The 11,764-nt window shown below is 40.0% G+C and overlaps 2 protein-coding genes and 2 non-coding genes across 5 annotated transcripts in view; 3 read left to right on the top strand and 1 right to left on the bottom strand.

The window, feature by feature from the left end:
• The first annotated feature begins 31 nt into the window (after positions 1-31).
• trnap-cgg lies at positions 32-103 on the top strand. The gene has a single exon. It is a non-coding gene; the product is annotated as a tRNA-Pro (tRNA).
• Positions 104-651: 548 nt separating this feature from the next.
• Positions 652-723, top strand: trnap-ugg. Its single transcript has one exon. It is a non-coding gene; the product is annotated as a tRNA-Pro (tRNA).
• Positions 724-1,544: 821 nt separating this feature from the next.
• On the top strand, positions 1,545-4,597 carry im:7152348 (uncharacterized protein LOC559250 homolog). Its single transcript, XM_044043414.1, has 4 exons — positions 1,545-1,667; positions 2,396-2,807; positions 4,240-4,344; positions 4,436-4,597. Exons 2-4 carry the CDS (start codon positions 2,464-2,466, stop codon positions 4,473-4,475), a joined length of 489 nt encoding a protein of 162 aa, XP_043899349.1. The 5' UTR covers positions 1,545-1,667; positions 2,396-2,463; the 3' UTR covers positions 4,476-4,597.
• A 3,685-nt stretch (positions 4,598-8,282) lies between these two features.
• rab6ba (RAB6B, member RAS oncogene family a) overlaps positions 8,283-11,764 on the bottom strand; it is a 47,695-nt gene continuing 44,213 nt past the window's right edge. For both annotated transcript variants that reach the window (XM_044044157.1, XM_044044158.1), the window contains exon 8: positions 8,283-11,346. In XM_044044157.1, the coding sequence (XP_043900092.1) occupies positions 11,282-11,346 (65 nt within the window). In that variant the 3' untranslated portion in view covers positions 8,283-11,281. The remainder of the gene's footprint in view (positions 11,347-11,764) is intronic.

The raw sequence follows: 11,764 nt of genomic DNA, 5'->3' as shown, positions 1-11,764 counted from the left end.
AGTAGTGTAATGACGACTATCTAGGACACGTGGCTCGTTGGTCTAGGGGTATGATTCTCGCTTCGGGTGCGAGAGGTCCCGGGTTCAAATCCCGGACGAGCCCAATTCTTTTAAATTTCTGAAGTATGATTCTGTCTTTTACACCCAGCACGAGAACTATACGTTAATCTACGACTCGATCTTGTTTCTGCTTCTCCCTTTAGGCGTCGCCACAGCGGACCGCCTGCCTCCGTCTTGTCCTATACCTTGTGTGCTGTCCTCTTCTGTTACACCATTCACCATGAACCTTCACTTTGTTCTTCCTCTTTGTGCTCTTCCTCCTCCATCTTTTGTCCAGCATTATTTAATTTCCAAACCGTTCAACCTGAGCTGCGATACTGTCGTGTAAATCTATGGCTAGCTGTGTGAGAAGCAGCTCTTTTAGCGATTCCTCTCTTCATGTCTTCTCAAAACCTGCCAAAAGTCGGCACTGCATACGCTGGTATGTCACGCTGCTGATAAACGTGAACTAACTGTAATGTTTCACTGGTGTCACAAGTGGGACAGAGTTAACGCAGGAGGCTCATGACGAAGATATTGTATCAAAATTAGAAAATATACATACGAACCATGCTTACGTATGTATACACATCTTTTCGTCTTTGACAGTGTGGCTCGTTGGTCTAGGGGTATGATTCTCGCTTTGGGTGCGAGAGGTCCCGGGTTCAAATCCCGGACGAGCCCAATTCTTTTGTAGATTTCTTTTTCTCAGCGTCACACAGATAAGTGTATAACCACCGGCCACTTCGCGTGTATAGGTTGGTTTTCTTGGTTTTAACAAGTTGTTATATTAGTTACTAGGGAGATATTTTTTACTGGTGCATTATACCAGTGTATAAGTTAAATAAAAGATACATTACAGAGGGTTTAATTTAATATAAAACTGAATATACTACCCATAAATATGCCCAAATACGTGTATAATAGCTTTCAAATAAAACTCTTTTGTTTTTTGCATTTTTTGAATAAGCCTTTTAGATGTACTTTAGGTAAGGGCCTTACAGTACAGTGGTCACCATTTTGCACAGTAGAAGATGGATGGATGTTCCTACAGCAGGCTGAACAGAAAAACCAGTTAGATTGTGCATGGTACATTTTGAAATGGAAGCCTACAATGATAAACAAATAATATTATATAAACAGATATTTTTTCTGGTATATGAAGTTCAGTGTAACGCCTCCTACTGACAGCTGAATTGCTGTCATGTGATTGGATGATTAGATATTTGTGTTGACAAGCAGTTGTACAGGTGTACCTAATAAAGTGGCAGCTGAGTGTACTATAAAAATCATCATGGCCTGTGAGGCAGAAAACTAGATTGGTTATCACTGTTTGCCCAACACCATTACCACCACCACCCTCCTCCTCTAACCTCCTCCACACCCATCTGTCCACCTGCCACACATCACGCAGTGAACAAAGAGCGTCCCGCCGCTCTGCCTCCACAGCTGTTGTGTTATTATGAGGGGTTGGGACACGAGAAGAGACAGAGAGACGTTTCCGCTCCGCCCACAAAACCACCTCAGACACTCCCAACAGGAGGCAGACGAGCCGGGCTCTCCCTCTGCTGCTGCAGTCACTGTATCACTGCACTGAAGGAGCAACAAGGCTTCATCCACAGACAACTGTAAGTACACTCTTATTCATACAAGTCACCTGTGATGCGTTCTTGATTAAAATACTGGTTTGTGCTCCGTTAGATTTTTTCTGTTTATAAATAATACATATATATTATATATAAGATTAAGATTTCTATTGGCACAGTGGCTATACAAGCACAACAATTTAGAGAAGAGAGAATAATAGAAAACTTACATATGTTGAATGAACCATAAGTCTTGATTACAGCACTGCTAATGTGCCTGTTTAAGGCTGGTTAAAAGTGTAGTATGTCACTTTTAAATGTAAACAAATGTGTGTTAGATTCTGACATTGTCAAATGAGTTCACAGTGAGGACACTGTAAACAGGTCAACACTTCTACTACTGTTGCTCAGATGCTTCTTGTCCCCGCCCGCCCCTGTGCTGCTGCTGCTGCTGCTGCATACACACAAACGCTCCCTCAGTCATGCCTGATAGTATTCCTTATCAGAGCCTGATTTAAAAAAAAAAAAACATTTAAAGTGACGTGCTGCAGCTTTTTTGTCACTTAAATTTTGATCTTCTTTACAAATACAACATTAACAGTGAGACAGTAAAAGTCTTGTATATTGTTCTTTTCTTCCATCTGTATGTGTGAATGTACTGCAGCTTTAAAGAAGAACCGTCCCTTCACTCGTCCGACTTGTCGGGACGAATGTCCAAACGTCTTTCTATGTGTTTTACATACAGTCAAAGTGAACGTCTGATTCCACAGGGCTTTACCATCAACGTCTGGTTGTGCGAAGAGAAAGTGTGTGTGAGCCTCACCTCCTCAGCCTGACCATGGTTCTGTGTGAGGACGGCGAGTGCAGCGTCTGTCTCCTGCCGTACTCCAGGATGGACAGGATCCCCCGCGTGCTGCACTGCAGACACACCTTCTGTGAGCCGTGTCTGGAGACCATGTCGCGGGCCACGAGCGGCCTGCTCACCGTGGGCTGCCCTCTGTGCCGCCGGGTCACCTGCGTAGGCCGTGGCCTCAGCCTGCAGGAGGCGCTGTGGGTCAACAGCATGTTGTGGGACCAGATACCCGAGGACGGGGACGCAGAGGAGGAAGAGGATGGGCTGAAACAGGAGGCTGAGGGGGAGAGGACAGACGCCACGCAAGAAGTGTCTTCACAAGCAGAATGGTGGGTGTGACAATGTGAAAACACGTTTTAAAACGATATTTGAAGAATATAATCGCCACTTTTGTGTTGTTTTGACTGTAAGACGGAAGTTTGTAAACCCATACATCATTTCCTGTTTGCTGCCTGAAGCCAAACCAGATTTAAGAGTATATTGAATAACCACCAGGGGGCAGCGCTGCTGGTTCCAAAAAAGTACTCGTGACATTCTGTGTGATGTTTCTTTTTAAAGGATGTGCCACTCTGGTCTGGTTTGCTGGTTGAAGCTGATTAGGAAGTATGAATATTCTGAATAGCCACTAGGAGGCGACTTTGCCGGTTGTAGAAAGAACACCAGTGAATGGAAGTCTATGGGAAAATGTGCCTATTTGTCACTTTATTTAAAACATTAGTGAACAGTTAGTGAAGAGTTAATAAGTTAATGTCTCAATCACTAGTGTCAGCTCTTCTTTAATTCAACGTGATGCTGAGTTTGTTCATTTTATTGCCATTTAGGGGAAAATAGACAATTAAGTACAGCTGGTATCATCCAGTAGGAGCCTGGTTGCAGGCAGACTTGTATAAAATGTATGTTATCAGAAAATTACTTTGGCTATTATTTTTATACGTATATGACATTTACTGTACTTAAGTATCAAATAAATTGAGTATCTGATATAAAATGTATATAAAAAGTTTTAGTAAAAGTGAGGAGTTGTGGGTTTGATTCCCAACTCTGCTAGTCTATGTGTCCTTGAGCCAGACACTTAACCCCATGTTGAAGCGTGTGAATGGCAAAATTCCAGTTCATCAAGACTAGAAAAGCTCTATATAAATACAGACCATAATACCAACTCTTCTTCTCCTGATTTTATTTGGTAGTAACGAGTAACAAAGATAGTTAGAGGAAATGTAGTGGAGTGAAAGTAAAAGTTGCTCGAAATATAATTAACAAAGTGAAGTACAGAATTGAATATGTGCATTTTGTACTTAAGTACTGTAACAAAGTATTTGTACTGTGTGATTTTATATCATGGCACACAGAGTTGTTGATCCACGAGAGTTGTAAAGAAACTGTAGATTTAAGCAGGTATTTAATTGGGTGAGTCTTTCTATTAAGTGGCTGAACTCAGCAGCTGTTTTCAGTGAGTGTCACAAGTGCCTCATAACTAACACTTTAAGGAGAATTTAAATGACAGCTTTTGTTCAGATTCACACATGTTCCACATGAAATAGGTTGTTTTCTTATTGATGTCAGAGAGGCTTCACTGTACAACAGTGTTCCAACATGTTTATGATCCTGTGACAATGTGCTGATCATTATCTTCAAGAATTTCATCCTGATTCCAGAGAAACTCAAAACCACACAGTGTCTCATTAGCGCCTCTGCAGCCTCTCACTCTCTCTCTCTCTCACACAAACTTTAACTTTACTTTACTTTACTTTACTTTTCCAGCTCTTCCTCGAGCTCCGGCAGAACCAAACTGAAATTACCCGCATTCCTCAGGAGGTTCAGTCTGATGAAGCAGCACAGCGAGAGGATCGTACCTGGCAGCAACGTGTAAGTCAAGTTCTACAACAGCTGAGAAACTTCTTTGTGAAACTTGGGCTGATTTATTTCTGTTGTTTTTCTTCTGTTTCTCGTCTTGAAGGGAAATGAAATCGTGGCGCAGGCTTTCTGTTGACTTTTAAAAAGAAGACTCTGCCACAGCTCCGTCAGAGGAGGGAGAGCTGAGGCCATTGTGAGCGAGGAGCCATTTGTGTCCCTGTCAAGACATTGTTTTGTCCTCAGCCAAAGGGTCCCCCCGTCCCCGTCCCCACATTATTTATTCCGGGATTAATTTTCCCAGCTGGTGCTTTGGGATTTGCTTCAGCTGTCCCAGTGGGGCTAAAACCCTCAGACCCCCTCGTAACAGATGGTCTCCTGAGGACGTTCCCTTTTTACTCTTATTGTAATTTATTGTTGTTGTTTTTTAAATTTATATGACTGCATGTAGATAAAGTATTGAATAAAACTATTTTTAAAGAACATTGTTATTCCTGGTTCAGTGAGATTCTAAAGAATCAAGATAAAAGACTTTTCCACTTAACTCTGAATCGTTTCTCTGGAAAAGGATGAAGCCGAGAATCAAATATCTGCTGTTTTAGATTAAGCAGATTAAGCAGATTAAGCAGATTTTACCAGCACTGTCATATCTCAAAGAAAAAAATCTATGAATCAGAATACTCTAGAATAACAACATACTACGACTGGCTAACAACACAGTCCGTGTTTTAACTTCTGAATATGAATTATTATATAAACCGTATATTCAGTGTCAAGCAAAGTTTTTTTAATATAAACATCTGTTTGTTAGATTTAAACCAACTTTTTTTTTGTGTCTGTGGAGACACAGAGTGATGGAAGCACAGCAGCTACGCTAGTAAAGTGAAACGACAACTTTAGGTGAAGCTATGAACTATCCTTCCCACCTTTCGCCCCACGTCAGTAGATTTTGGCGCAGCACCCCTGTGCGACCCTCGTGTGGACGGTAAAGTGGTAGGAGACGGATGGACGGAGCAGAAAAACAGAGCCTTGCGTCCATTTACTTGTCATTACGGTAGCCCTCGGGTCTTCTGCAGAACGACATGGACCTCGAGTTGTTCCACACTGCAGCTTTAATAGGATCAGACTGAAACACGCTTTTGTGTTTAATGTACTTAGTGTAATTTTCAGGCCTTTAATTTAAGATGTTTTAAATACACATGCAGAATATGAATTTGGGATTAAATTATCAACCTTTTATTGCTTGGTTTCTCCATTCAAAATAATAATAATGGTAAAAAACTATCTCTACACCCAAAGAATTAGGTCATGATAGTTTGGACTCTTTATAAAGAAGATCTCTATAGACAAACTTTGGGAAACACTGATTTATGACACATTCAAAATCTCAGAGAGTAAATATAAGTGACGCCAGTGGGAGGATTAGTCAACAGCTCGATATGACTGTTACTTTTATGGTCACAAAGAAAAAGCCACAAAAGACCTATTGAACCATGAAAGTGGATTATAATCTCTATTCTGCGAGCATCTGGCAAATATTCCACATTAGAAGATATGAGGTTGGTGGATCATCACTTTCATGGAAACGTGCTTTAATGGTCTGCGTGTGTTAAAGACGGTTTATGAGATCTCACACAGCTGAGGCTCATTGTCTGTGGAAGGAACAGGGAAGACGTTACTCGTCGGGCTGGTTGGGCGGAAAGTGTCGACGCCGCAGGACAGAACCTGTTAAACCTTAAAAACAACTCTGCTCCTGTTGCTGCACTGTGGCAGTTTGGTGACTGGGCAGGTTCAAGGATAACAGAGACTCGGCCTGTTTGCATTCAGACTTTCTTTAAAATAAGAGAAGGAAATTAGGATTTACAAGGATTATTTATGTTTGAAACTGTCATAGTAAACTGTAAAGTTAAGGAATGAACTCACTGATGAATTGAAATGGTTTAAAACTCTTTTAGGGTTCAAAAAACAAGTTTAAAATGTAAAATAATTACAGTCAAAACACAAACTGAAAGTGTAACACTTTATATGATATGCTTGGTTTTTCCTTGTATTGTAACGGACAGGTGAAAATAAGCCACGCGCTTCAGCCTGTTCCCTCTTTAGTTATTACAACATTTGTGTTAAATGAAATCGCTTTATGTTTACTGAAATAAAGATGCTCTTTGCACATCAAATGTATGATATTGTTTTGACCTGTATCCAATCAAGACAGGATTTTGCCAGGGCTACAGACTTTATTTATTTATTTATTTATTTATTGGTAACGATCATGGCACAACGTGGATTAAAAGGTAAATAAATAAGAAGGATGTAATAAACCACAAACCCTGGCTTTAATAATAGTCTGTGACTCAAACTGCCTGAAAGCTCATGAGTAAAACTCAAACTAAGAGGTAGAATTCAGCAGAGGTTACATTTTGCAACGTTATTCACTGGCTCACGACGTGGTGCCGGGCGGAACTCAGGGCGGAAGCCGGAAAAGAACTCCCACTGCAGGACGTCTTCTGTGAGAGGAAGTGCAGAGAGCAGCAACGTCACAAGATAGAAATACATAAAATATGACCATTCATTCATTCATTCATTCATTGTGAATGTTTGGAGCAGGAGAATCGAGTACAAATGATGTCGAACATGTACGTGAAAATTAAAGAGGAAGTCTACATGGCTATATTCACCTCTGCAGATTATTATGGTCTGCGTGACTCATGACTGACAACCACAAACATATTTCATGGCTGGATTTCTGGATCAAAACAATGGAGCAAGATGATTTGCACAAGCGGTGGTGCAATGACACGACACTGCTGACACATAACAAACAGCTCTGCATTCTGACTGACATCACTGATCTTACAGCAGTGACTCTCAAAGACTGGGTCGGGACCCATAGATGGGTCGTAGGATATTATTTTTGGGTCCTTTTTTCCAATTTACCAAACATCTGAATTCAAAATGATATTGTAGGGTGGACAAGATATATTGTCTACAAGCATGGTTCTCAAAGTGTGGTACGCGAGCTTCCTCTGGTGGTACCTGTTTAATCACCTATTTGCACTATTTGTATTTTAACATTGGTGATGATGGATTCAACTGGTTTACTTGTTTGATTCAGGTTCAGTATCACCACACACTTAGTGCTTCACTTTCAACACAAAAGTGCACATTTTATTATATATTTTTATAGCCAATGCTAATCTCCACATTTAATCCCTTGACTACCACACGACACAATACTACAACAACAACAACAGTACTACTACATTAATAAACTATTAATACTCGGCCACCTATGTGATTTTACTGCTCTCGAGTGAGTGAGTGAGTGACAATGGTTTGGTGTAAATAACACAAATATAATTAATGTAATATATGGTGTTACATTTGTATAGTTGTATAGTCAAGCACCGGCTACTACGAGGTCAGGTGGTGGGAGGTGCCCCCAAAATCAAATTCAGCTTAGGGCCCCATAAAGGTTCTAAACGGCACTGCCTAGGTGCTACAGATAATATAATATCATTAATATAATAATTAATATATTTATTAATATAATATATTATATTATATTATATTATATTATAATAATATAATATAATATAATACAATATAATACAATAGAATAGAATAGAGTAATATAATATAATATAATATAATATAATATAATATAATATAATATAATATAATTTCATGACGCACAAATGTATTGTGAGTGTTTTCTCAGTGTCAGACTCTGACTCACATGACCTGCCGTTACTGTTCATAACTGTCATCAACAGAAACTGCCTCGGCCTGTAGAGACACGCGCACTCGACACTCATTTGACACAACTGTTGCTTCACCGTCACTAACCCGACCTAATCCCAGAATAGCAAATTAATGGTTTCAATAATCCCGTGTCATCTCTGCCTCAGACGTGTATCCGACAGGTGAAAGAAGGACGACGTGCTCTGCGCGGGTGTTTGGTAATAAGACATCTTTATTAATCGTTTAAGGAGAGACATGCTGGATCTCTGTACAGGGTAAATGGAGTGTCAGTTCTGCGGCACAGAGCTGTGACAGAACACACACACACACACACACACCATCAGGAAAAAGCCATGGCCTCCGTTCTCAAATGCAGACCTCCTCCTCCTCCTCCTCCTCCTCCTGAACTTGGTCCATTTCTTTAAGGGAATGTCATTAGAGAGCGACGTCTACAGCTACTGATCAATCATTTTGTCCACAATTAAAAATAAATAACAACCAGTGAGTCTTTTTCTGTGAGGTCAGTAACGACAGCAGTAACTTCCTGTTTCAGTCGCATGAAACCATGAAGGAGTGAGTTCAAGTCAAATCTTTTATTATTATTTGACTCATTAAGTGAGAGGACGGATCAAAGAGTGCGTTTCTGTACATGTGTGAACAACTCATGACTGTTTTATTCTACTCTACGACACAGTACCTCAAAGGTTCTGGATTATTATTATTATTATTATTATAATAATTATGATGATTTTTAACCATGTTTCTAAGACTTACACCGTCACACTAACTCTAAAACATACAAAAGTGCAGGAACATTTCATGAGTCAGATCAATGTAGTGTTTCTCAATCAGGCGTTGGTAAGAAAACAAACAAACATGACATCATCAATAGTCAGTTTAAACACAAGCAGCAAAAGACGATGTCATGTGACATTCTATGACAATCAGGCAGCTCCTAAATGAAGTGACTGTACAGGGACTTATGATGAAGCTTCTTCACAACTTTATATTCACCTCAAATATCTACATGTGCAAATGAGTCTTCTGACGGAAATGACAGTGGTTCCACGCACACACGTTTTTGCCAGAAAATTCTGTTGCTTTTTCTTTTACGTTGATGCAAACTGTGGGAAACATTCAGCTCAGAACACAATGTTTCAATCAAGTTTTTTGGTTGTGCAAATGTGAGATTTGTTGCAAAATGAAATTTCACTGTGTTTTTTAATGGAGAGAATATTGACAATCTAATGAAAAACATTGTCTTTTCTTAAATCTACCCAGTGTTTTTTGTCACGCTCATTTCAGACTTAGGGACGTAATTTTTTAAGTCCTGGTTATCATCTGCAGACTCTTACTGCCTACTCACACCTGTTCTACACCACTAGTATAATTGTATGTGTATCACTGTGATACAACTACTTGCATACTGTAATTATTGTCTGAATTGGGGGACAGTGCAGTTTTTATTTGTGTTTCTCTGCTCTATTACACACCTGTGATGTCTCTTCTTTAACTCTTTCTGACATTTCTTACATTATTTCCCCTTATCAAAGGGGAAATAATGTATTAATATTTTGTAATAATATTCTCTGGGAGGTGTTTCTTACTCAAACCTTGGGTCTCGGCACAGAAGACGTTGCCTCATGTACAGACTCTAAAGTCCAGCGAGACAAACTGTGATTTTGTGAATTTGGGCTACGTGAGGAACACTGACTCGATTCGATTCTCAGTGTCCACTTAACAAACAAGTTGACATACACATGTAGATTATGTAAATCAGTGACATGATTTAGGTTTAAAGGAACATCTGTGGTTTGCAAAAATGTACAGCGGCAACATCTGATCAGGCGACTGGTTTGTGTTGACGACGTTTAGATCGTGTTCCTGCTCCTCACTCCTCACATAATCTGTGTATAAAAATGATCAACGTTGCAGTTTGACCAGCACCACAACACCAGGCTCCTACTGGACGACACCAGCTGTCAATCACACTGGCGTCCACTCACATGTGCCGTGATTTATCGTCCATTTTGCTCAAAATGTGAACACGATTTACAAAATCGACATCCTGTTCGATTGAGGGAGATCTTTAACTAACGATTAAAACATTTAACTTCACAAAATGTTTGACCAAGTGAGAAGTCCAAGCTCATTTCCCCTCAGACATTCTAACAGGGTTCGTTTTTGCAACCAGCAGAGTCGCCCCCTGGTGGCAAACTGCGACTGCTTAGTCCATTTTTTATACACAGGCTGTGGTTCCTCTGTGACTCTCATCTGCACGCTTACCATAATCACTACAACCAAAGATATCGTACTACTGTGAGCGTGCGTCTGTGTGCGACATCCGGCGAACGAACGGTGACCCGCGGACACGCGGTGGGGCAGGAATGACACGACACGACCTGGCAGTGGACGTCTATATACAGTATCTGCATTCTAATGTTGCCTATACACACACACACATACATACACGCCCCAAGTCAACTGTACAAGTCTCATAAGTCTCAATCCGTTGTCATAAACAAACGCTTAAGAGTGCATGAAGTCAGTGGTGTCATTTACATGTTACGTGTGTGTGTGTGTGTGTGTGTGTGTGTACACTTGCAGTCACTGGTATCTATGCTGAAGAACTACGCATGCATTAGCTACTCTTCAGTTTGTCCTATCAATAATTACGGCTCACGCTGGGGTTAACGAGGCTGTGATTGGCGGACACGTTTCAGTGAATGAGACTGCAGGTGTTTGTGCGTTGGCATGAAATCAAAGGGACGGAGTGACAGACTGGTGTGGTTAACGTTGGGCCTCCATCTTTGCCTGTGACAGCAGTGACATCCATATAGAATACAACTAAAATCTGTTCTTTCTGGCTCATTAACAAAAAAACAGCAACACAAATGACACTTTTCCAGAGATTTTCCCTGAATATGCAAACAAATATAAAAACAGAAAGTGGGGGAAACACACGTTCCTACTGTAAACACATGAGATGCAACATCATCTTTACCACATGACACGTCTCACGTTTCATCAACAAAGGTGGATTTTTTTTTTTTTTTAAACTAAATTCACATATTGCTAATTCCCCGTGGTGACCAGTTGTCGGGTGAGGAGGCAGGATTCTAAACGTGCAGAGTCAACGGCAGGTTAACCAACAGGAAGCAACGGAACAAGCGCGTGGTGTCAATGATGCTGTTGTTCAGGAACGAGGACATTAACAGGAACAGCCTCCTTCAGTCGTCTGCGGCTCCTGCGGTTTGTCCAGTTTGATGTCGATCACTGGAAATTGTTGAGGAAATATTTGGTATTGATCAGTTTCATGCACTGGAGTGAATTTATTATATATGTATATATGTATATGTATATATATATATATATACATATATATGTATATATATATATATATATATATATATGTATATATATATATATATATATATATACACATATACATATATATATATATCTATATATATATCTATATGACACCAATATTAAACTTCTGCAGCTAAACAAAACTGTGTGTGAACTTATCAAGCCTTAACCTTGTCCTTAAACTTAATGTTTAACCATCTGTGTCTTTTAAACCGTCGTCAAATGAACTGCACTAATCCAACAAATCAGGAAACGAATACAGGATTAAAGCTGCATGCTATTTAGTAGCCGCTAACTCAGGAAACTGGATGGACAAAGTTGC

The sequence above is a fragment of the Solea senegalensis genome, linkage group LG14, assembly GCF_019176455.1.
Source record: "Solea senegalensis isolate Sse05_10M linkage group LG14, IFAPA_SoseM_1, whole genome shotgun sequence".
Taxonomy (NCBI): domain Eukaryota; kingdom Metazoa; phylum Chordata; class Actinopteri; order Pleuronectiformes; family Soleidae; genus Solea; species Solea senegalensis.
This window is presented reverse-complemented; position numbering and strand designations above follow the sequence as displayed.

What these genes read in the sequence shown, in the direction of transcription:
- im:7152348 (XM_044043414.1), top strand. Translation starts at nt 2,464, where the DNA reads ATGGTTCTGTGTGAGGACGGCGAGTGCAGCGTCTGTCTCCTGCCGTAC. An exon ending in GTGTCTTCACAAGCAGAATG is followed by an intron (nt 2,808 to 4,239) that starts GTGGGTGTGACA and finishes TTACTTTTCCAG; the next exon opens with CTCTTCCTCGAGCTCCGGCA. An exon ending in ATCGTACCTGGCAGCAACGT is followed by an intron (nt 4,345 to 4,435) that starts GTAAGTCAAGTT and finishes CTCGTCTTGAAG; the next exon opens with GGAAATGAAATCGTGGCGCA.